The sequence below is a fragment of the Lotus japonicus genome, chromosome 6 (assembly GCF_012489685.1).
Source record: "Lotus japonicus ecotype B-129 chromosome 6, LjGifu_v1.2".
NCBI lineage: Eukaryota > Viridiplantae > Streptophyta > Magnoliopsida > Fabales > Fabaceae > Lotus > Lotus japonicus.
Window position 1 is genome coordinate 40,863,952 of NC_080046.1, and position 24,785 is coordinate 40,888,736.

The window sequence follows — 24,785 nt, forward strand, 5'->3', positions numbered from 1 at the left end:
TCAAAAGTATTAATTTGTCTTGCATAAAAAAGCATTATTCTACATTTTTATATCAATTTTTTATGTTGGGGGAAAGAAAACATTGTGCATATCATATACATGTCATAATTGGTAGGCATCTTATAGTAGTTAAAACAAATTACATGACTTCCTTCTATTAGAAAAGAATTGCAATGAAAGTAAAGTAGCTTTGTAATTTAAAACTGCATCTTAGTAGAATTATTGATAGTGATTATGAACCACAGTAATTTCAGAAAGTATAGCTTCTCTCCATTAGTGATTACGAATCTTTCAATTATAATGCGGAACCAAACGTTCTATGATTCTTTTCAGGAAACTACACCATTCATAGCTTAGTTGCGGACATCAATTCTTTTGCGGAGGAAAAAGTATGCTAACAAGCGGAAACATATAGCCATGGCTAGCAGAACCCAAACTTCTTCTAAGCCACCTTTCAAGTTCACTGTGTCAAATGTAGGTGAACTTTGGAGGGGCCTGCACCCTCCCAAGCTTTCACAATCATATAGTTGGTCTCCTGAATACTGCACCTTCAGAAGAAGCCTGAAACCATAGTACATGAATGACAAATACTTCAACCACCTCATGAACTTTGGTATGTGCTGCAACAAAAAGCATGTCTTCTGTTAGTGTTTGAACTCTTGCTCAATAATGGAAATGAATGAGTATGAGAGTTTTACATTGATTGCAACTCATTCCACAAACTTGTAACATATTTTCTAGTTATGTCCCGAGGGCTTGTTGTCATGTGACATTCCAGTCACCGGTTGAGCTGTGAAATCAGCCTCTTGCAAGAATGCAAGGTAAGACTGCATACACTAGATCCACAAAGTGGATCCATTCTCTCTCTGATCCTCGCACATAGGGGAGTTTTATAACAATAGGTTTGACTTTTTTTTTAATTCTAGTTATGTATAGTTGATACTTGATACTCATTATTGAAAAAAATTAACTCAATAGTCATTTCAGTTCCTAACACAGTCAATTAAGTCCAAAAACTATAGAAATAGTCAAAATAGTTCATGAAAGATGAAAAAAATATTCAATTTAGTCTTTGCAGGGATGCAGGGACTCAGATGGACCACCTTTTAAGAACTACATTGATCTTAATTTTCGTAACTCAAGCATTAATTTGATCATTTTTCATCTTTTAGGAACTATTTTGCCTATTTCCATCTTCTAGGAACTAAGTTGACCGACCTCATATGTTTTAGGGACGAGGACAAGTGACTACTTAGTCGAAAAAAAATTGCACTAAGAAAGATTGCACATACCTGGACATAGTAGCCACCTGTAAGAAGGAATAACATTAGTATCAAAGAAGCAGCATTCCCTGATCTTTTAATACTCATAACTGCAGCTCCAAAAAGTTCTCCTGCTCCCTGGTAACAAAGATATTGGTGTGAAAAACTAGATATTAATTGAAGTGTAAAACACTAACTCATTCTCAATATTGTTATTGACATAACTTACTTGACTTGTTATAGCTATGAGCAGAACAGTAAACAATGTGAGGAAGAAGCAAGCGACAGTCCTCTTAAAACCAGCCATGAAGTACAAGATAATCATGAAAAATGTAGGATAGAAAACATGTGCCACCATGTCACAGAGAGTGCTGCATGCATAGTAGACACTTAATCTGTACATATCAGCTTTCCTTTCTTTTATCAAGTAGTACTTTTCAAATGGAAAGACATAAACTGCTCCAAAAATGCATGTAGATGTCCAGAATATACAGATATAAAACACTAGACCAACCTGCAACATTGATAGTGATTACTGATTAGTATCTCAATCAGTGAATCTTGTAATATAATCAAAGTTATGTCATGGATATTACTTGATCTCTGAGTTGAGCCTCTGTGTTTGTTGAAGATTTCCACCAAAGGAGGCCTAACAGAAGTGCAAGTCCAAGGGCTTGAACTAGTCTTAACTTATCAAAGTAGTCCTTGCATCTTGCTTTGAATGTTCTCCTAGAGAGAATCATGAATTGGTCAAACCAACTCAGTGTCCACTCTTTCTTAACCTGAATGGCTAGTTGAAGGTGTTCTGGTGTGTTTGGTGCTCCATGGTTCTTTTCTTTCTCTTTTGGCTCCAGTAAAGCTTTGTACTTGAGTTGTAGATACTGACAAAGAGAACAAACAATTAACAAGAGGAAAAGAGATAGAGCATGTACTTAATGTGTAGGAGTTCCTAAGTTCCTACTTTAATAACATTTTTTGAAGTGTCAGAAGATTCATGATCTTGAAAAATATCTGTTGGAACACTTATGTCATTCACTTGACCAGTTGCCAAGTCAAGCAAGAACTCTGCTGGATTCATCGGTATTTGCGGTATGAACCTCAAAGAAGAAAAGTACTCCATCGTTTCTCTAGCTTTCCCATAGTAAACTGGATAGCCTTCTGATATCAGAAGAAGTTTGTCAAACATGTGAAAGATTCTGCTGGATGGCTGATGTATTGTTGTGATTATGGTCCTTCCATCCTATAGGTAAATCAAATGTAACTTATTTCAGCATATATTCTGAATTGGGGATTCTACATCTGCAATGGCAAGTGATAAAATTTGGTTTCAAACACCTTAGCAAGTTCTTGAAGTGTGAGAAGGAGTTTGTTTGCTGAGGTGGAATCAAGGCCTGAAGTTGGTTCATCAAGCAACAACAATGAAGGGTCAACAAGAATTTCATAGCCTATGCTGGTTCTCTTCCTTTCCCCTCCTGATATGCCTTTGAGATATCCTCCACCTATTTTCGTGTTGCGACATCTATGGTTATGCAAGACATTGTATAGGAAAACTTTGTTATGTCTTTCTTTTGAAGGAACTTCTGGTTAACTTCGATATGCAAGACATTGAAATGTATGCCAAATTGCAAAACATACCTTTCAAGGCCTAGTTGCTTGACAGTGTCATCTACTTTCTCATATTTTTCCTGCTTGCTCATATTGTTTGGCAGCCTTAGGAATGCTGAGAAGATTAGTGTTTCTTCCACAGTTAATTGTGGGAAAAGAACATCCTCTTGTGTCACAAATCCAATCCTATAAGCAAAAAATAACAAAGTTAGCTTATCTCAATGTTCTATGAAAGTATCAAGTACTTGCTTTACCACATGATTATTAGCATGCTTGGATCATATTCTCCTTCATCAGAATCAATTCCAAAACTCAGAAGCTACTCACAGAAGCTTCTCGCCAGAATTGATTTTGACTTTAGAAGAATAGAAGGTTTCCAAACATGCACAATGTCTATAAGGTCAGATAACCACTTAACCTCCTCTTGATAGCTGCAGTAAATTTAACATCATTGTAAGTTATTTTCCCCTTTACATTGTCAAGCAACCTTCCTCCTATAACTCTCAACAAGGTCGTCTTCCCACTTCCAGAAGGACCCATCAGAGCAAGAATTTCACCAGGGCCAATGCTTCCTGTGATGCCCTTCAAAATTCTCTTGTATCTCTCATCTTCCACAGTGAGTTGTGTGGATACCTTTGACACCATGGTCTTCACAGGGTTATTAGAGCCAGCTTGGCTATTTCTCACCTTAAACTCCACATCTTCAAACTACACATTAAACAGAAATGAAGTGTAACTGATTTCAAATGAAGCTATTAGCTATAGAATAATGTCATTATGTACTAATACCTTTAGAAATATGGGGAGGGGTGGATTGTGATTGGAACTGGAATCTTCAACTACTATGTCAATCTCTGAGTACCTATTTTGATGAGACATGAACTCCTTGTTGTGACCATAGTTCCTTACTATGTTTGTGGAAGCACCTGATGAGGGTGAAATTGAAATGTCTATAAGCTCATCCTCTCTGCCAATTTCCATGACCTGTGAAATCAATAAGAGATAGTTTGAAGCAAAGTCTGAGAATCAAATGTAGATGTGTTGAGTTGAGTCAACTGCAAAAGCTTGCCTATATATGGAACTAGAATTTTGGTTGGTATGTCATATACTTTCTCTGGCATGGTCTTGTTGGTGCACTTTAGTCCTCCTCACATGCCCTTTCAACCATTATCACACTTTTTACATATAATTTCAACCATTATGATATGCATAAACTCATGACAAGAAAATGAATAAATTTGGTTTGGTAAGTTACTGAATAGTTATTATAATGGTGCATATTTTATCATAATCATCATAATTTACAATTTTATTCAAAGACAGTTCTCGCATTTCATCTTGTAAAGTATACCTTTTCATTTTAAATGTGTCGATTCTAATAATATTTTTTTTAATTAACAGGACTATATAAAAAGCTGAATAGAAAATTAGTTATTTAATATTTATAACCAGACAAAATTTCAAGTAAAAGTGGTTTTTAAGCATGTGGTCATGGGTTTGACCCTAGTAATGACACCAATGTTCACATCGCGTGAACAATGATGGTGGCCAAGGAACTACCGAAAGTTAGAGTTCATAAAACTTTAGCCACTGTTTAGTATTAAGTCAAGTGAAAAAATAAACATGCTCAATATAAGTGAACAATTTTCCTTTTGTAGTAGAAAAAATGTAACCTTAAATCCTAATTTATAATCGGACCCATCAGCCTTACATAAATACAACCCAAGAGTCCATACGCACTATAAACAATATACTAGCAAATCTTATACATTGGCGAACATTATACATAAGTGAGTCATTTCTAAAGTTCATCAAGTTGGATGAGAGGTCGCCAAAAACATGGAGTCTTATCTGATCTTGGGTTAGTCACCCTGAAGTCCTTCAAATTAGGGGGACTGCTTCGCGAATGTGCATCGCTTGCCTCGAGATCTCTTGTTGGGGACCCTCACTCACCACGATCCATGGGTCATCTAGAGGAGGTCGTCCATCATCAGGCTTATAATTTAATCAGGCGAGCCTTGCGACTAGGAAGTCATTGACGAGCCTACAAGCCCATAAGTCATCGTTCTTAAAGTATAAAAGCAAATGGTGTCTTTATGGTTCGTTGTACTTAAGTGTCTATTCTTGCAACTAGGAAACTTCTGACTGGCCCACAAGTTTATCATAAAAAATTAATTTCAAAACAAATATAAATTTTTATGGTAATACTCTTAGTACATTTTTTCATTTAATTTCTTTTATATATTATATAATAAAAAATCCATGTAAGTTTCATTAAAAATGAAATTCTTTAATAAGATTTATATAAAACTTGTTTAATAAAAAAAAGTGTTAAAAAATTTGTTGCTGCCAAGTGCGTGTGAAATGGCTATCAAACAGAGTTTGCCAGTTGCCGCACCAAGAGAGTCAAGCTCAAGACGAAGAAGAGAATTCCCAAGTTTTTCATCCTCTATACGGCGTCGTTTCCGAGTTAACTCTCTTCCGACTCAGTTCCGGACCGAGTCACCATCACCGGCATCGCCTCCGCGGTTGCGAATCTGGGTTGCGGCCAAAATACCAGCTTCCATAAGGTACTGTGAGAATCTCAAAATGCTGAAATCTTGTGTTTTTTTTTTTTCTGGGTCTGTGTTTGGATGCTCAGAAAATATGGGAAATCATAAAAAGTTAATTTTTTTGACATGATTTTCAATTTGTTGAGAATCTGAGATTATTGAACACTGTCCAAGTCTTTTTATTAATTTTTCCCCTTTTTTTTTGAAATTTTTCTGTAAAATTTAGTCTAGTAGCTATAGGTTGATATCAAAATCTGTGCATGATATTGTTCTTTGACACTGTTATCTTTTGATGATGACTTTATTTATCTCTTTATAAGAATCAATGTATTAGTCTGTTACAATTTGAAGTCAGTTAATTATCATTTTGGATAATTGAAATTTAAGTACCTTTTGGTTCATTTGCATTCCTAATAGAATGAGGGAAGTAGGGTTACTTATAGTAATGAGGTAGTTTGTTATTACAGTTCTCGAAAACGATCGAAACTTAACCAACTTAGCCCATGTTGCTTTGAATTCAATCATTTGGTCATTGGAGCATTCTTTTTTCAGTTTTTTGCCTTCTCTCTTTTTGATACAGGAGCTTTATGATCTTTATTTGCGCGGAAAAATGACATTATATAGTATCTTAGATGCTTGTTGCTAATTTGGTGTATCTGCTTGCTTTTCTTCTTGTTATTGTTATTTTTTGGATTTAGTCTTAAAAGCAGAATATACCTGTCTAAGTTGATAATATTTTGTAAATAGGAGTTAGGAGTCGCCTGAAAGTGGAACGTTGCAAACGATAAAAATACCAGTGCTTGAAACAAACTAAGAAGAAAACTTATGAATTTCTTCTGAGGACTCAGCTAAAAGGCAGATGGTTAAGGGTAGCTGGTCACTATTCTAAAGTTGAAAGCAAATTAGATTGTCTCAGAATGGAGACACAGACACCTGAAACAGAAGGTACCAAGGGTGATGCCTCAATAAATCAGTCAGTAAAAGATGAGTCCAACTCCAAGATGGAAGGTTTTAGCAGGGATGAATTGAATTGTGTATTAGTTGAAAAGGAATTGACTGAAGGACAGGTTGGTGCTGGAAGAGGTTCATTTGGAAATGAAGAGAAATCTGCTCCTGTTGGTGATGGGCATTTGACAGTCTTGAAACAAAAGGTATATTTCCCAAATAAACTCATGATATCCTTAGATTAAGCTAAAATGCTTATATTCAGCATTTCAGCCCTTTCTCATTTCTATATATAATATTTCCAAATATGTGAAATGTGTAGAGCAAAGAAGAATTATTGGATTATAAGTCTTATTTTGACTTATTAGCAATGCATATGCAAAATATACGGCTGAAGTGCTTCTTTTCCTTAGGCCTGATGCTTGACTAGATAAGATTTGAAACTGATAAATTTCAAATTCAGGAGAAAGAACTCATCGATGAAGTAACTGTGAGGACTTCAGAAGTGGAGCATCTTGAACAAGAACTGGAACTGATGAAGGCAGCAGCTGAAATGGCATTTAATAATCAACATTCTGTTGACTTCTACATTGAGCAGTTGAATGAGCAAGTACAAGCAAAAACCAATTACCTTTCGACTTTAGAGTCAGAGTGGTAGGTCAATCTGTTCATATATATATGACACTAACCAAATATTACTATATTCGATACAGATCACTATAGGATTATTTTAAATTTTGGATTAGGTGCAAAATGTCAATATAGAATATTTCAATGTTCAAATTTGACCTTTCCAATGAAGGACAAACATATATCTGTATAAACATACACACATTAATGCACGTAATAATACATGTATATGTATGTGTATTTTTAGATAAAACTAATAATATTATATTTATTTCTTGCGATAGTACAATCACTGGAAAGATTGTTAACTTCACTAAATTTCAATGTGTCACAGGGATACTGTAAGAAAACCCTTGGAAGAGAGAAAGAGAAATCTTGAAGAGTCTCTATATTCAAATAGTCCAGATGCACAAGCAATGCTCCAAAAGTTGAGAGAAGTTCAGCAGGAAGAGCAGTTCATTTCATCTGAAATTCAAAATAGGTGCATATCCAATAGTTAGTTCATTTTACGTTGTTTTAGCCAACTGAAACAATATTCAAAAGTTTGTAAAAACAGGATTAAAATGCAATTTTAAACAATGGCTTAAGATAATAAGCCTCTGCTTACTGCATTTTAGAAACCCGAGCTGGAGACAATCAATGAGTCACATGCTTTCTAGTTTTCAGTTTTCACTGGGAATTGTCTGTTCATAGTACACAGTTTTCATTACACCATCCATCTTGATTCCCTTCATGTATGGCTTTAATGAAGAATGCTGCCTTCTATCTTTCTTCTTTTCATGACTGTGAAATTGAAACTGGTTAGATGTTCTCTTTTTTATAGCTCTTTATGCACTAAAGCCATATTGCTGAATTTAACAATAAATGAACTGGCCTCTCATAAGCTCATAGAAATAATCTAGAGACACATTAAATTTAGTCCCTGGCTCCTCTTTATTTATTTTATTTCAGGAATTTTTGACTTTGTATCTATTGCATCTTTAGTTCCTTATAATTTCCATCAAGTTCTCCAATCATGTAGTAACGTGTGTATAATTTTTTTAAATTTAACAACAAAGTCTTAATAGATGTTATTTATATTTAGAAATAAAGTCCACTTGTCATTGTTTGAATGGAGAACTTGACAAAAAGGACATGAGCAACTTGATGTATGTTTTTTCCATATAAAATACTGAATGTGCCAAACTTCCAACTGATTTCATCTTAACTCTGTAATGCTTTTAGTAGATTGATGTCTTCACATGATCAGATTTACCTCAAAGATGCATGTGCCTTCTTGACTCAGATATTCTCTATCTATCTAGGGAAGAGGAACATACAAAACTTCTTGCTGATTTGGAGAAGCAGCAGAAAGTAGCATCCAGGAAATCTTATACTCACCGGATAAAGGAGATTACAAAAAATAGTCGGAAGCAAGATGCTGATATTGAGCGGATTTTAAAAGAAACCAGGGAGGTTCAATTGGAGAGTAATTCTATCCAGGAGCGCTTGCATCGGACATATGCTGTTGCAGATGAAATTGTCTTCAGGTATGAAAGTTTTATTATGGAGCAATTCCACATGCCCACACAGTTATGTTAATGAATATGCACACACAAGAAACAAGAAATGAAATGGAAATATACATGGGAACAAATAGAGGGAATAGAGAGAAGAAAGAGACATGAAACACCATGAATATCAGTAGAGATCTGGCTATAAATATTATTTATGTCATGGCTGATTTTGTTTTTCACCTAATATGCAATTTCTTTTCTCTTGTTTATGCTTACAGGGAAGCAAAGAAAGATCCAACAGGACTGCAGGTTTATAGGCTCCTGGTTAGCATCCATAAAGGTTTTGAACAAATATCTGAGAAAATCCTGGCAACTGATAGAATTAGAAGAGAAGTAGCTGAGTATGAAATGAAACTGGCCGCCACAGCTTCCACAAGCTTAGATGTGAGCAAACTTCAAGCTGATCTCGATGTCATTATTAGGGAAAATGAATACCCTGGATAGCATTTTAGTCAAGAATTTTCAATGACTCATTGGAAACTGGCAGCCACAACTCTGGAAGCTTTAGATGTGAGCAAGCTCAAGTTGATATGGAATTATGGATGCTATTATTTGGGAAAACGAATACATTTCTTCACAGTTACACAGGACAAAAGAAGTTATTTGAAGCACTCATTAAAGCAATTATTTCTAACATTCAATTTTAAACCTTGCCCATTTTGTGTTTCAAAAGTCTATATAGAAACGCATTTAAGATTTTGTTTTTCTCTAATGATTGAGGGAGTATTCTTGCTCACTCCTGGATTTTGTTCACTGTATTTTCCACAAGGGTTAATATATGCAGGGGACAATCTAATTTTCAGCTCAAACCGGTAGTTGAGTATTGGAATGTCTGTTTACAGAAATATTGATCTTGCCAAGGACATTCTGACTTCACTAAAACTGAAAAGCACGGATGTTGAATATGTTCGGATATTCGTTGACATCAATGCAAATGAACGTTAACATGCACTTTAAGATTATAAGTACACGACTTTTTTTATGAATTGAAATGTAAGAAGTTAATTGGTATTGAAGCACATCAATAAGGATTGTAATACAAGAATCGGTATTTGAAAATGAGCTTTTGCTTCATTCATTCATGAATACAAGTCAGTATCTAACTGTCAACCAAGCTGTTTAGCTATTTCTGACAAACTGCCGAACTACTTCTAACTTACAACAGGCTCAATAACAAATAGATATGACAACGTATGTGGCTCAGATTGTATGGACGTTGTCAAGGCGCTAACCGGTAACAAGTCTTTTAACTTGCATTCTTGTGCAGCTAACTTGACCAATGAGCTTACTGAACCAGAATTGGGATGTGATGATTCAACATGCGCCGAGAGATGAATAAACCGGCAAATGCTCTTGCAAGGATGAGTCTGAGAAATAGGTGAGAATTCTCAACTTGGAACTCACTCCTACCTGATATGGCAAAGACTTGGAACTCACTCCTACTTGATAATAACAAGTTATCTTTTTCGTTTTGTTTCTGCTGTTGTTCTATTTCACCTAAAAAAACAAATTGTTTTGCCTTCTTTTTAATATATTTAGTGAACTTGTCACACAAGTTTTGACAAAATTACTTGGGATCCACTTTGATGATACCAAAAACTTGTTATTTTATTTTCTGCAATTTTGGTATAATTGTGTTGATTGATTATTAGAGCATATTTGAAATTAAAATTTATCATAAATATGGTTTTGATTTATAAATCATTTGGAGAATAATATATGAGTTTAATGAATATGTACAGTGTGTAAAACAGTTTTACTAATCAATCACAATATTCATAGGAGGAATAACAACTTTCGCTTTAAATTTTAATTAAAACAATTTTTTTTGTGTAATAATTAAAACAAAAATATATTTTCATATGCATCCGACGAAAGCCCCAAGGCGGGATGGTCTGTCGACTTTGTTTTACAAGAAGTGCTTGAGTATTATTGGAGATGAGATTTCTGAGTTGTGCCTTCAAGTGTTGCATGTCGTGGTGTCCCCGGGTTTTGTTCATCAAACTCTTCTTGTGCTTATTCCTAAGATTGAGAAGGCTTCTTAGGCTTCTCAGTTCAAACCGATTAATCTCCGCAATGTCATCTTTAAGATTATTCCAAAGACTATGGCTAATCTCTTAAGCTAGTCCTACCTGATATTATCTGTCAAACCCAGAGAGCTTTTGTTCTAGATCATCTTATCATCGATATTGCGCTGATTGCATTCTAGTGCTTCCACTACATAAAGAAGATTACAAGGACGAAAGATGGCATGGCTTTGAAGTTGGATATGTCGAAGGATTATGACATGGTGGAATGAAATTTTCTTCATAGCACACTAGTTCAACCATAGCAAGCAGATATGGGTTAATCGTCACCAGGGATTGTGTGAACATCGGTTACCAAAAAAATCTTATTAATGTAAATTTTTAGAAAAATGCTAGCGAACTCGTTTAACACTTTTTTTATTGATTGGTTAAAATTCATGCAGGACCCATACAAATATGAGTCACACTTTCAATTTCAACCAATCAACGAAAGGAATATTTGAAAATAAAGTGTTAAAGTAAGTGTTGCTAACGCTCTTCAATTTTCTACCATTAAAATTGACGGAGTGTTACAACATGTAATAACGTTATGACTTACTCACTTTTAGTACCTAATTTTAGGCCCTTGTTTGATTTGGACCCCCTTTGTTTTTTTTTTTGACAAAGATGTATAGAATAAAAGCTCATAGGGTTACCAAACAACACTTACAACTTGCAAGAATAAATATCTATGAGCGCTTTTACAATCCACATACACATAAGGAAATGAAAGAACAAACATGCACACTCAAGCTGACATAAACAACATAAAAACATGATGTAAAAACCTAAAGGCCCAACAGTAGCCCCCTAGAAACCAAAAACCGGAGATACTAAGTGACTTTTGAGCGAAAGAGAACATATCATTTTGAACAACGCTCCCATATAAACAACTCAATTGACTCTGTCAGAATTGTAACATGTGCGATAACCAAGGAAGTCCATCACAGCTTCAACAACACAAATGGGGTAAAAAAACATCTCTGGTCCCCTTTATTTACAAGGAGCGATTTTAGTCATAGGATTTGTTTTGTGGCAATTGGGTCCTGCCATCAATTTGCAACATAAATTGCTGACTTGGACTTCATTAATGATGTGGCTCTGAAACTTTTAGCACCGGGATGCCATGTTATTTTTATTAACAAAATATAATTAATTATAGTTTAATTTGGATGATTAAAGCATGACTAAAAAAACACATATTAAAATGATTTATCATCCTCGCCCGTCAAAAAAAATATTTATCATCCTCAATTCCAAAATTTTCATAATCATTTTCTTCAGACATCCCCTTTATTTTCTTCTCCTTCATACATTTTCTTCAACAACAAAAAAATTCAAAATTCCCATGAACAAAAAAAGTATCTATAATCCCCATCGTCTTGCTCATCTTGACACATCCTATTCAAAACCCAACAAATCCAATCTCCATCATCTTCTTCGTCTTCATCCAAAAAAAAAACCAGAAACACAACCATGTTAGACAATTAAACACATCACATAACACACGAAATTCAATCTCATATCATCTTCAAAATCCAACAACAACAAAACCCCAAACCCCTAGAAGATTCCCCCAAAACCCAAACCCAAACCCAAACCCAAAACAACAGCAACAAACCCAAATAGATCTACAATGTGAAGAAAAGAAAAGATGAAAAAAAAAATCAAAGATTTCTTAAACTCATAAAACTTCTCCTCCTCCATACCCCAAAATCATCAGCCACAACCCCAAATCCACCACCCCAACACCTTGTTCTCCCCCTTACAAACCCCATCAAGTCGCTCTACCATCCAACTTTAAACTGAGTTTTGGGTCTCGGATCTAGGTTCGACGCCATGGCCATCAATAAGCCTTCGAGTTATGGGTCCCGATCTCGATTCAAATTGATTTTTGAGCTCGAAACCAGAGGCTAGGAGGAGGGAGATATAAGTTATGGATTCGAAGTTTCTTCCTCCTAATATACATCCTCATATATATTCTGATTTGGCTGAAATCAATTAGTTGTCTGCGCAATATTTGTTGGGCATTAGTTTTGGCACCATCCTCACAAATTTCTCACCATACCAATCTAATGCACTTATGTTTGCGAAAACCAATTACACACCGCATTTAAAATTTCCGAATACAAATGATAAACTCTATCATAAATGAAATAATATGAGAATGTAAAAGAGTACTACCAAAATTAATATGCCCAAAATTTGTTTACATTGACAGTTTGACACTACAAAGACCATAATATATCCTTTTAAAAATAAGGACTAAATTACTAAACAAAAAAGTATATGGACAAAAATTACGAAACTATAAAACGACGTCGTGCATCTTCCTAGTAAACCCTGAACCCTAGCCGATTCTGAAAATTTTCCACATAAGAAGAAGAAACACAGACCCAACTCACACACTCCACACGCCACAACCTCCACACTCTCCTCCTCCAATGGCTCCCGCCGCAATCAAGAAGAAAGCTACAAAACAGCAACGCAAATCTCCGATGAAGCCCAAAAAACCCAAGCACTTCACTCCCAAGGAAGATTCTCCCGCCGAATCCGAAGAAGAAGCTCCACAGCTACTCGAACTCGGAAGCGACGACGGCGGCGGCGACGACTCCGCTTCTGATTTCTCCGACGGGGATGATCCTTTGGTTGACGATTTCCTCCAAGGAAGTGATGATAATGAAGGTGCGATAACTCAACCAACTAACTAACTAACTAACTAACTGTTTTGGAAGCATTCTAGCTTGGTTTTGCGATGGAGGTTTGATATTCATGGTGTTTTTCTGCAGGGAAAGCCTCGGCCTCGGCTTCGGGTTCGGAATCTGATTCTGATTCTGATTCGGATATTGAGGGGAGGTCGGGAAGGATTGATAAAGAAAGGAAGAGAGTAGAAGAGGATGCGATAGCTGAATTGCAGCTCAATATCAAAGATGAGTCTGACGAGTTCAGATTACCAACCAAGCAGGTTTCTTTCTTCTTTCTTCTATTTTAGTTTTTTTTTTTGTGTTGTTAGAATTTTCTGAAGTTGTTGGAAAAATTACTTTTTGCTCATGTTTTCAAATACCCTTTAAGAAATATTTATATTTTAAGCTATTTTCAATGTAAAATCAACTAAGCTATTCCAAACTTGAATTTTTATGGTGAATTTGGATTTTTTAGTTTTTGTACATTAGATGTTGAAAGGGGAGGTAACTGTTGCTTTTTAACTTTTAGGAACTTGAGGAGGAGACTCAACGCCCACCTGATCTTCCCAACCTTCAGAGGAGAATTAAAGAGAGTGAGTGTTTGTTTTGTTGTTAACTATCTTGTGAACAATATTCTGGTTGGCTTGTAAGTTGTTTTTTTAACTGTTTGTTTTTCCAGTTGTTCGCGTTCTTTCAAATTTTAAGGCCTTGAGGCAAGAGGATGCGACAAGGAAGGATTACATTGAGCAGCTCAAGACTGATATATGTTCGTACTATGGCTACAATGAGTTTCTAATTGGCGCTCTAGTTGAGGTTGGAATAATTATGAAGTTATTATCAACATATTGAACTCTAATTCCCCCTTTTGTTCTTTGTGTCCATTATTTACTTTTACCTGTGGTGGCAGGAATTGTAAAATGGAGCTGTGTTTCATTATAGTGTTTAATGAGGGTTCGCATGAAAATTGAATTTTTTGTTTTCTCAGATATTTCCAGTTGTTGAACTTATGGAGCTGATTGAAGCCTTTGAAAAGCCTCGCCCTACATGTCTGAGGACTAACACTTTAAAGGTTGCCTTTTTTTTCCTGTCATTTTGGGATGATATACTTACATGAACCTATCCATGTTCCCCACTGAGTTCATATATTTTATCTTCTGCGTACAATCAGACACGTAGACGGGATTTAGCAGATGTTTTGATAAACAGAGGAGTAAATCTGGATCCTCTAAGCAAATGGTCAAAAGTAAGTGTTTGTGTCTTACATAGCTTTCTTTTATCATTTTCTTGGTTACAACAATCTAAGACTAAGAGGGAACCTGGATAACTTCCCCCCCTACAGGTTGGACTTGTTGTGTATGATTCTCAAGTACCAATTGGTGCCACTCCAGAGTATATGGCTGGTTTCTACATGGTAGGTGATTTTTTACTATCGTGGTTTGTCATTCCATTTCATTTTAAGAACATGATACAATTAGTACTTTTTACTTTGCAGCTTCAAAGTGCAAGTTCATTTCTTCCTGTGATGGCCTTGAATCCTCAAGAGAAGGAACGTGTTGTTGATATGGCGTAAGTAATTAAAAAATTTCAATGATTGAGAAAACTTCTATCCATTTCCAATGTGATTTGTGCCAACGTTATCATTTTTCATGGTGCTCTGAGCTAATGGTGTTTAGTGTACCTATGGCAATTACAGTTCCTACCTAGAATTATACTTATACGACAGTTTTTTGCTACATATTGTCAGACAAATAGAGCCTAAAAGAAAGAAATGTTTCATTCTAAATGTCTGTAGCTGTTAGTGTGCCTTGGTAAAGCATCTTTTTAATACCTGCCACTTGCTATTTTCTACCCATGCCACTTCTGACAGCTCGCTGACATTAATGCCAATTGTCTCAGGCTTAACCTGATTGATTATGTTTGCTAGTTGCCAATTTTCTTTTCAAGCTTGCTATTGTATAGTATCACTTATTGATTGAAGACCTGCTGCATGAATGGAATGTTATACATATTTAGATTTACCTTGCTATGTACACTTTGCTTTTGTAAAAAGATCAAAATTTATTTAAAATTTGGCTCAAACTCAATTTGTGGCAACTATGTTAAGGAATAATGTTCAGGGTTCATTATGAGTCAAAACTAAAACTCACAACTATAGGACTCACAACTTTAGTTTCTTTTAACCTTTTGTATCAATTTTGTCTCCAATTAGACTGTCCTTCCTCTTATAACTCGTTCTTTAGTATAACTGTTGTTATTGCCTTGTGAGAACTCTTTGAGTTTTCTCAAAATACATGAGACTCAGACGATGTTGTTATCTTAACATGAACACTTTTAGATTTGAACTGCAATGCCAAACTGCTTTTCTTGAAATGTTTCTTCAATGATGCTGAAGGCACTTCATGCTTGTTGCAGGGCTGCGCCTGGTGGTAAAACAACATATATTGCCGCTCTGATGAAGAACACTGGTAAATATTATGTTCTAACTTTTCTGTACATTTCAAACTGTGTATCCCGTTTTTGGCACAAAACAGTATATACTCTTTTCGTAGCACTGCTTCATTTATCTGATGTATGTAACAGTTACTGTATAGGGATCTTATAGTTAATTATTATGTTATTTATTCTAGATATTATCAAGTATACTCTGTAAGAATGCTTTGTTCTGTATGCTTTCTAGTTTTTTGTTTGTGAACTTGTTCTTCCAGTAATCCAGTCATAATTTATTTTTATGGCAGGTATAATTTTTGCAAATGAGATGAAGGTACCACGGCTCAAGTCACTGACTGCAAATTTGCATCGTATGGGTGTATCAAACACTGTAGTATGTAACTATGATGGAAAGGAGGTTAGCATCTTTTGACTGCACGAATTCTTGTCTACTAGATTCCTTCAAAAACCTTAAATGTCTTCAATGGTATTAGATTGTAATATCATTCGATATTGTTTTATATGTGACCATGTCTTGCTTCTCTGTTGTCCAGCATTATTTGTTTGGTTGGACAAAGTATTTGGTGAATTGGTGGTTCTTATTTACTTATAGAAAAGCAATATTGCTCCCCTATAACTAAGAGAAACATCAAAAATGTAATCTACTAAAGACAATTAGAGATTAGATTTTTACAAGAAAGAATGCTACTGAAAGAAATTGGCGCTGTATCTAGACTCTAGAGTATATAATGTCTACAATTATATTAATATTGCAATTTTGACACTGTGCAAAATGTTGGTTGTTATAAGATGCCTGGGCGAATCTTTGATTACAGGAGTTGCAATTGATTTTGCCTATTTCATATTATTTTTGTTATTAACATTATGACGATGATGTCAAATTGGCAACAACAGTGATATGATGACGTTTCATTTTAAGCTATCCTTAGTCTAGGTATACTATAGCATTTTTATTCTAATCCAGAGATTCACATGTTACTGCCATTTGTAGGTCTTCTAATGACACTGCATGACCATAAATGCTAACATCTGTTTAATATTTATATTCTTCTATTTCAGCTTCCGAAGGTTTTGGGTCTCAATACCGTTGATAGGGTATTATTGGATGCTCCTTGCAGTGGAACTGGGGTAAGAAGTAGTAAACTATATGTGTGTGTGTACATTAACTTTGAAGAACCTAAAAATTAACTAAATAATTTTGTCTGCAGGTTATATCCAAAGATGAGTCCGTTAAAACCTCTAAACATTTGGAAGATATACAGAAATGTGCCCAACTACAGAAGGTAAATTAATATTTGTTGAGGGTTTTGTTTGGGAGAGATGAGAGGAGTGAAGTTGGGACTGAGAGGAATAAATATGTATCTTGTTTTCTGCATTGCACATTTTCATTCCTTTAGCCGCTTTTATGTTTCTTTCACCAAAGCATCTTTGTTTTCTATATTTTAAGAACTAAATGCATGTTTGATTTTGAGGGAGAATTGTTTTGGCAAAGGCAAGTAGTTGTATCTGTTGTCAAAAGTCAAAACCCTGGTTTTGAAAAGAGTGTCCAACACAACCAAACTCTGTAGATGCTGTTTCACATTTTTTGAAGATTGATGTTCGCATTCTGTTATTTAGTCTTTTTCATGTTGAAGAGAAAGAGTCAAAAGCGGTTCTGAAGTGAGACTAATTATGAAATTTTACATCCCCCTATTCATTGAAAATTAAAATCACATAAAATAGAACTTTATATACTCTGCCACAGAATAAATGTATAATTTTTTTACTGTTTCTTTCCTAGTAAAATTTCTTTTCCTGGTCAGTAAAATCATCTTATAACAAAATCTTCTAATTTGCGCTCTTCTCCGTTTTTACTATTCTTTAATATTTCTTTCCTTGTCTGTAGGAGCTCATTCTTGCTGCAATTGACATGGTGGATGCTAATTCAAAATCTGGGGGGTACCTTGTATATTCCACATGCTCAATTATGGTTGCTGAGGTTTGTTTATTATTTGCCACTTGCATCCATTGGGTTTGATATGCCTGCATTTTTATGTCCTATGTTTCTAATTTTCCCCATTAAAACTTCTTCAGAATGAAGCAGTTATTGATTATGCCCTTAAAAGGAGGGATGTTAAGCTGGTTGCTTGTGGACTTGACTTTGGACGTCCAGGGTAATGATCGAATCCATTTTCTCCCCCTCACAACACTGATTTTGATTATTATGAATTGTCTGTGTTGTGACATTTGCTTTCTGTCAGGTTTACAAAGTTTAGGGGGCAACGCTTTCATCCGTCCTTAGATAAGACGAGACGTTTCTATCCTCATGTACACAATATGGATGGTTTTTTTGTTGCGAAGGTATATATGCTCATTTATGGTTTAAAACTTTCTCTACATGTTCTCATTATGTCCTATTCCCCTATAAAATTGGCTATCTTGGAAGGTAGCTTTGAATTTTATCCAGTAATGCGTTTAGGATGACTAGCAACGACAAGCAACAAATTTGTAGATTGACAAAATTCTTGGTAGTACAAGATAGACGAACGTTGGGGAATCTGCTGTTAGGTTGTTAACTGTTTGTAGTGTTAGGCATGGATAAGATGTTGACATTGTGCAGTCTCATATGAATATTGGTTTGGTTTGATAGATGTAATTTTGATTGAAGGAAATGCTAAGGTTGTTGGACTGCTAAATGTTCTGCTTATTGATTTGAACTTTTTCAAAATACCTTTGGAGTTTGAACTAATATTCTACTTATTAGTTTTGCCTTCCATTATCTTTGGTGAAACCCCTTGGTATTTACAATATGTAGTGCGAAAGCAAAATATAGCTCCTCTTGTTGGATAGTGGGATCATTTGATTTTTGCCTTTGGATAGTTATCTCATGGGCGTAAAATTAACTTTTGGTGTTTATATTCTCTAAATTGATGTCTTGCAGTTGAAAAAATTGAGCAACTCAAAGCAAGGTGCAAAACCATCAGAAACATCTGAAAATGTCGAAATAGATACAGAGGTTGTGGAGGAAGAGGACAAACCAAGTAATGGCGTAAAAGAAAATGGCAAACAAACTTCTGAATCTGAATTGAAAACGAAGGAAAAAAGGAAATTCCCATCAAAACCAAGTAATGGTATTAAAGCAAATGGCAAAGTGTCTTCCGAACCAGAATCCAAAAGAAGGAAGAAAAGGCTATTTCCATCTAAAGAGGAGATTTCAAATGCCAGGTGAAATGTTTTCTCCTTGTTTTACATTAGCCTTTGGGCCAATGCTTCATAGAACGTATCTTTATACTGTATTCAACAAATCCACAGCAGTTAATGGATTTTGTGATTAATGCAGGGAGCAGAAGAGGAGTGCTTTAAGAGAAAACAAGGAAAAGGGTGGTAAGCAACAGAGGTCAAAAAGGCAGTGATAATGCATGGAGCAGTGATAACCAACTGCAGTTTTAGAACTGATTCTCACCCCAACAACATGGGAGTGTCTAGGGTGATTTCTTGTCATATTAGTGTACCCTGTAACCAATGGCATGCCCTAATTGTGGGGCCCAGTTTTGTTTTATTTCTTAAGTTATTTAGCTATGTTTTAAGCAAAGCTGTAAATCAGATATCCCCCCTCTTTTGGTATTTGAAATTAATTTTTAATTATTGTCCTGATGATGCTTATTGCCCTGCGTATTTGTTACCTATGGAAGAATTATAGTTGCTTCAAATGATATTATAGTATTGATAAATGATTTCAAAGGTGATTGTTAACCGTTGTGATTTATTTTCCTCTTGAAGCATATATATTTGGTGTTTTCTTGCATTTCATTGTGTTGTGCCTCTCTGAAGTCTTTAGAGGTGCTTGAAAAGCTTAGATATTTTTAGGATATAGAAGATAGTATATCTTGTTTGTAGTGTTGAGTTCTCGGCAAAGGGGGGAAACTGCTTAAAACATCACATATTGCACGTATGACAAGGAGAAACCTTCATAACTGAGTTTCTTTGTAATATCAGAAATTAATGGTATATAATTATATCTTAGAATTTTGTCATTAAGATTACTTTGTATTTAAATCAAATAAATGTTTGTACACCCTTATTTTAATAATTTTCACCTTGCACGCAAATCTTTAGGGAGACACTTGATAGGGGGGTTCTTTTTTCGACCATGGTAATCATGATTTAGAGAATGTATACAATGTCTGAAGTTTAAAATAGTATGTTTTTCTTTTCTTTTCAAAAGCACCATTTTTTTGGTCAAAATTCAAAAGCACCATATATAACGTAACTTAATATTTTTTTTTATCTTTTTAAAACATACATCTTATTCCTAACTAAACAAATTAAAGTCATTTACAAATTTTGTATAGATTTTATCCATCACCCTGTATAAATTAATTTTCTCATAAGTATATTCAAATATGAATCATTTCACTTTTTAGACACTATTTAATTGTTTTTTTTGTTTTGATAGGCAAAAATAACAATCTTTTAAAAGTAAGGGTCACTAAAGGAATTTTGTTTTAAAATCTCTCATCTCCCCTCATGAACCAAACATGAAAGAAGTTATTTCTTCTCACCTTCCCTCCCCTCCTCTCCCTTCTTAACCGAACATAATAATAATAATTAAAATTTCTCTCCTCCCTTCCCTCCTCCTCCATTTAACCAAACAGATTAAGCTAAGAGGAAATGTCACCCAACATGTGTACTAAACAATGATGCTTTGTGAATTAGATCGGGCTCTGTTAGTTTGGGAGTTCTAGGGTGGACAAATTAAAAAGTGGTCCTGGTGATTCACTATTGACAATCGTTCACATACAAAAAAATGGTTACTCAAACGATACTTATAAGAGGGAAAATCAATGTTAAAACTTCTAATGGGGTGATATGCAATATAAAACAATTAACTTTTAGCATGCTCGCTCAACAGTTAAAACATTACATCGAAACGCAAATAAATAATTTGCATAAAGTTGCAAAAAAAAGTTGTTGCAGGTGCTTTAGTTTAGTGGCTCACCGGCGGCAGGGTCGGTCCCGATATTTTGGAGGTCCTGGAGAAATAATAAAAATGGACCCTTAATAATTTTAACGTTCGAAATTTCATCTGAACCATTATGTTGGTTCGTTTGGCAACTGACCTCTTGCAACACGCCCAGGGGTTGCATGTTCGAATCCAAACAACGTGATCTTTTGCTTTAATTTTTGAATACTTTCAATTCAAATTAATTAATGTAACACCCCCTTTTTCCCATTGTTTTTATTTAAAAACGTTTATCAGAGTTTAAAAACATATCAAGGGAGTATTACACTTCTTCACGAAAACTCATTAAAATTAACACTGATTGTGTTTGAAAATTTATAAGTTCATATGGTTTTCAAAGAAAGAATTATTTATGCCAATAAAATTTCTAAACCAGCTAGATAATCCCAAGATGCTTAAGATCACTTATTTAAATAGGTTTATCTTCCATGATATTCCAATAAAATTCATCATACTCAAAGCTGAATTTCATAGGCACTTCGGCCATCAACAGTACGACATCGCCATAATTTAGAAAATTATTCAACAACTTCCCTAAGGAGAGGTTATAAAATCCCCTCAACAGAAGTGTAAAAGTAACGTAAAATATCTACCCAGTGTTACATTACAGAGCAAGACACTTATTTTATAATAATATTAATAATAATAACATAAGCTAAGACTCTCCGAAGCTACTCCTCATGAGCCACATCTCTACCTCCAGTACCTGAGCGATGTCGCATAGAACATCATTCCAACAGAAGGGTAAGAACTTACATTGTATAAAATATAGCATAACAAAGAGCAAGTAAACAATTCAGATCCTGCTTTATAAACTCTTCACATTGTCTTTAAAATCTGAGTGATTATAATATTTTCTCTCAAGACAGTTTCACAATTCTTATTAATGTTTCGGAAAATTATAAGCTTAAAGAAGAATAATAATTCGACTTTACCACAACAGCAAAACAATTCACCAACAAATCACCAAACACATAAAACCACTGAAAACGTGAAACTTAGTGTGTGAGACTCTAATGTATGCATGTGGTACCAATTGTTAACCTTAGCGGTATCACCGCGTCCACTCCAGACAGTTAACCACCAATGAAGTCCACGCCAGACTTCCAGAACCACTCCAGTTCTGGGACAAACCTCAGTTTTCCGATGAAAACCGACACATTGCCTCTTGACTAAATGAAGTGTATTTCGTGCAAAAACTCATAAATTAAAACATGCAATTTGAGACCACTCAGCCCCAAATATATAACATATTTTATCACCAAATTCCATAACGGAAATCACACCAAAATTGCACAAAATAACACTTCAATATAATTATCTATCATTCACTATTCCACCGATAAACTAGCAACACAAAATCATCAAATGTCTCATATCAATTACTAGAATCAGTTTCAGAATCAATCCCAGAAATAAGCAGAAACATAGCAAACTTGCATATAATCCTGGTACTAAATGAGCAGTCCAAAAATTATGAAAATTTTACCAAACATAGCCTTATACGTTAGATTTCATATAAAATTGGTTTCACCCAATTTGGAATTCTGTAGAGAGAGTTATGCTCTCTACAGCACATGCTGTTAGGGTGTCTGCGAGCAGAAATAGAGTTAACTTGCAGATAATTCTGGTATTGAACCAGCAATCCAAAAATTATGAAAATATTACCCAATATAACCCTATGAGTTAGCTTTCATACAAAATTAGTTTCACTCAATTCGGAATTCTTTAGAGAGAGTTATGCTCTCTACAACACAGGCTGCTAGGGTGTCTGCGGGCAGAAACAGAATGAACTTGCAAATGATTCTGGTATTGAACTAGCAATCGAAAAATTATGAAAATATTACCCAACATAGCCCTATGAGTTAGCTTTCATACAAAATTGGTTTCACTCAATTTGGAATTCTGTAGAGAGAGTTATGCTCTCTACAACACAGACGGTTAGGGTATCTGCGGGGAGAACAGAACAAAACCCAATTTTCCCCAGAACCTCAATTTCGCTCAAAATCAATTTTGCTCACCACATGTTAACACTCAACAACACAGTCTCTCAGTTCTGAATTTTCAAAGAAGATGGAGGTTCCTTCATGTTAAACTCAACCTTTGTTATTCTACAATTATACAAGGTAAATTCAAACCCTTACCTTCTATGACACCGGTACAAAGCCTCCTAGACTCTTTTCTTCTTGAAGATCAAATTCTAGGTTTTCTCCACCTTTTCTCCTCTTCTTCACCTTTCACGTGTTTCTCTGTTCTGCTGCTTCTCCAATTCTCAAATTCTGATTTCTCTCTTTCTAATTCACTCATATCCCTTAAATAGTCATACTAATGGGCCCCACTCTCAATTACTCACACAAAAACCTAACAACCTTATTTATCTAAATCTTATTCTATATCACATGAGATTTAAATTATAATCACATAATTCATCAAATTACCATATAGCATAATAATTAAAATAAAATAATAAATAACCTAATAACGAAAAGTGGGGTGTTACAATTAACAAATAACATGTCAAAAGCCAAAAGGTGGATTTCGAACCCGGGACATAAAAGTAACATACACAGTTATTAACCACTAGACCAGCTCAAGTCATTAATAACATCTTGACCATTAATTATTATAACTAAATTTTATTTTAGGGGAAAGTTTAATGAATTTTTTTGTGAAGCCCCTTCTTTTTGGAGGCCCTAAGCTGTGGGCCTGCTTGCACAGGCTCAGTGTAACACCCCGATTTCGGTGGCGTCACTTTAGTAACCAAAAGTAAACTTAATGCGGAAAAACGTGAAATATTTTTTTTTCCGATAATAACTAAGACAAGACTGAATTAAATAAAACCCAAAAGCGAAAAGCAATAGAACTAATATACAATATATAAACAGCCCCCGCTGTAAGTAACAACCTCGTCACGAGTAACCTCCAGTGACGGAAAGAAAAGTGCAACGCCCGTAGGCTATATATACAAACCAAATGAAAAGGGTGAAGTGCCCGCAACACCATCCCTCAAAACTGAGAATCAGCTGACCCAATGGCCTGAAAATAAGACCTCCTAAGTCCAACCAACTCTCTGTGATTCCCGTAACGAAACCACACAAAAAGCTATAGGTGGGAAACTACCCTGTCCCGAATGAAACAAATGATGTTCAGAGCTAAGACTCTACTCCTACACTAATCCCATCTCGAGGAGCTCACACTAACACTCAATCCTACGTGCTAGCGTGATCGTCGTCCGAATCTGAATCCAGAACGACTAAGTCTAGGTACATCCTCCGTCCTCCGCTCGCTATCGCGATGCGCTCCTGTTCCAGCATCCCAACTCTAGTTTCCCCCGAAGGGTGAGCCGTCGTGAACTAGTCCGCCAAAGACATCTGACAAAGGGCGTTTGTCCGCCAAAGCACACACAGAAGACGCGAGGGTCAACTCCAAAGAATTATGTAAATAATAGCAAGTATAGATACAGATAATAGGATAGCCACTAGGCTTTTAGCTAGGGATAACATCCTAGGGTTGCATATCTCATGATGAATATAAACGACGATAAATCACAGTTAACATGCCTCAAATAGAATTAACAAGTATCAAACACACTCATCACTAAGTCAGTATGCATGTGGCATGAAATGATATGCAGGTTAACCCAGTTAACCACATGCATTCCGGAAAGGGATGGACATTAAACGGATCAGCCCTAACACCAGCCACGGTGGAACCATTTCGGCCCGCGTGCCTCTTACACCACACAAAGGTAGCCAGATCAGCAGTAAACCCGTAGGTCTGCCATTTCGGTCTGCTACAAGAGACGTCTACAAACGCTCTTTCACGGCATTCCGGGTCTTATGACCATTTTGGAAACCGACGAGGTCCAGAGTACATCCTGTGTTAATACCTCATTAATGTTGCATGTATGCAAAATGATTAGTCAATCAACGTCTCCGTCCTCACTCGACACGTCGCCACGTGTTCTAGGGAAGTTAAAGTCTCTAAAAGCTTACCCTAAGGTAAAGTCGATTCTGCGACCAAAAGACACACTTC

At 35.4% G+C, this 24,785-nt stretch overlaps 3 protein-coding genes and 1 long non-coding RNA gene across 4 annotated transcripts; 2 read left to right on the plus strand and 2 right to left on the minus strand.

The window, feature by feature from the left end:
* Window positions 1–244: 244 nt before the first annotated feature.
* Window positions 245–3,924, minus strand: LOC130724490 (ABC transporter G family member 26-like). Its single transcript, XM_057575719.1, has 9 exons — window positions 3,657–3,924; window positions 3,286–3,575; window positions 2,898–3,053; window positions 2,598–2,781; window positions 2,224–2,502; window positions 1,859–2,143; window positions 1,492–1,776; window positions 1,293–1,400; window positions 245–620 (listed from the first exon to the last, which is right to left on the minus strand). The coding sequence occupies exons 1-9, from the start codon at window positions 3,846–3,848 to the stop codon at window positions 354–356; spliced, it is 2,046 nt and encodes a 681-aa protein (XP_057431702.1). The 5' UTR covers window positions 3,849–3,924; the 3' UTR covers window positions 245–353.
* A 1,302-nt stretch (window positions 3,925–5,226) lies between these two features.
* On the plus strand, window positions 5,227–9,359 carry LOC130726081 (uncharacterized). The gene is made up of 6 exons (XM_057577302.1): window positions 5,227–5,437; window positions 6,167–6,570; window positions 6,828–7,018; window positions 7,329–7,475; window positions 8,299–8,523; window positions 8,769–9,359. Exons 2-6 carry the CDS (start codon window positions 6,337–6,339, stop codon window positions 8,992–8,994), a joined length of 1,023 nt encoding a protein of 340 aa, XP_057433285.1. The 5' UTR covers window positions 5,227–5,437; window positions 6,167–6,336; the 3' UTR covers window positions 8,995–9,359.
* Window positions 9,360–12,966: 3,607 nt separating this feature from the next.
* Window positions 12,967–19,480, plus strand: LOC130723725 (26S rRNA (cytosine-C(5))-methyltransferase NOP2B-like). Its single transcript, XM_057574849.1, has 17 exons — window positions 12,967–13,301; window positions 13,406–13,581; window positions 13,830–13,893; window positions 13,980–14,113; window positions 14,286–14,369; window positions 14,469–14,543; window positions 14,640–14,711; window positions 14,793–14,866; window positions 15,713–15,765; window positions 16,036–16,145; window positions 16,808–16,876; window positions 16,957–17,031; window positions 17,634–17,726; window positions 17,822–17,901; window positions 17,989–18,088; window positions 18,669–18,952; window positions 19,068–19,480. The coding sequence occupies exons 1-17, from the start codon at window positions 13,061–13,063 to the stop codon at window positions 19,138–19,140; spliced, it is 1,857 nt and encodes a 618-aa protein (XP_057430832.1). The 5' UTR covers window positions 12,967–13,060; the 3' UTR covers window positions 19,141–19,480.
* Window positions 19,481–21,202: 1,722 nt separating this feature from the next.
* On the minus strand, window positions 21,203–23,009 carry LOC130726825 (uncharacterized). The gene is made up of 2 exons (XR_009015016.1): window positions 22,895–23,009; window positions 21,203–21,456 (listed from the first exon to the last, which is right to left on the minus strand). It is a non-coding gene; the product is annotated as an uncharacterized LOC130726825 (long non-coding RNA).
* Window positions 23,010–24,785: the final 1,776 nt, after the last annotated feature.

What these genes read in the sequence shown, in the direction of transcription:
- LOC130726081 (XM_057577302.1), top strand. Translation starts at nt 6,337, where the DNA reads ATGGAGACACAGACACCTGAAACAGAAGGTACCAAGGGTGATGCCTCA. An exon ending in TCGACTTTAGAGTCAGAGTG is followed by an intron (nt 7,019 to 7,328) that starts GTAGGTCAATCT and finishes AATGTGTCACAG; the next exon opens with GGATACTGTAAGAAAACCCT. An exon ending in TCATCTGAAATTCAAAATAG is followed by an intron (nt 7,476 to 8,298) that starts GTGCATATCCAA and finishes CTATCTATCTAG; the next exon opens with GGAAGAGGAACATACAAAAC.
- LOC130724490 (XM_057575719.1), bottom strand. Translation starts at nt 3,848, where the DNA reads ATGGAAATTGGCAGAGAGGATGAGCTTATAGACATTTCAATTTCACCC. An exon ending in AAGCAACTAGGCCTTGAAAG is followed by an intron (nt 2,782 to 2,897) that starts GTATGTTTTGCA and finishes GCATAACCATAG; the next exon opens with ATGTCGCAACACGAAAATAG. An exon ending in CAGGTGGCTACTATGTCCAG is followed by an intron (nt 621 to 1,292) that starts GTATGTGCAATC and finishes TTTTTGTTGCAG; the next exon opens with CACATACCAAAGTTCATGAG.
- LOC130723725 (XM_057574849.1), top strand. Translation starts at nt 13,061, where the DNA reads ATGGCTCCCGCCGCAATCAAGAAGAAAGCTACAAAACAGCAACGCAAA. An exon ending in TCAGAGGAGAATTAAAGAGA is followed by an intron (nt 13,894 to 13,979) that starts GTGAGTGTTTGT and finishes TTGTTTTTCCAG; the next exon opens with TTGTTCGCGTTCTTTCAAAT. An exon ending in CTCCTTGCAGTGGAACTGGG is followed by an intron (nt 16,877 to 16,956) that starts GTAAGAAGTAGT and finishes TTTTGTCTGCAG; the next exon opens with GTTATATCCAAAGATGAGTC.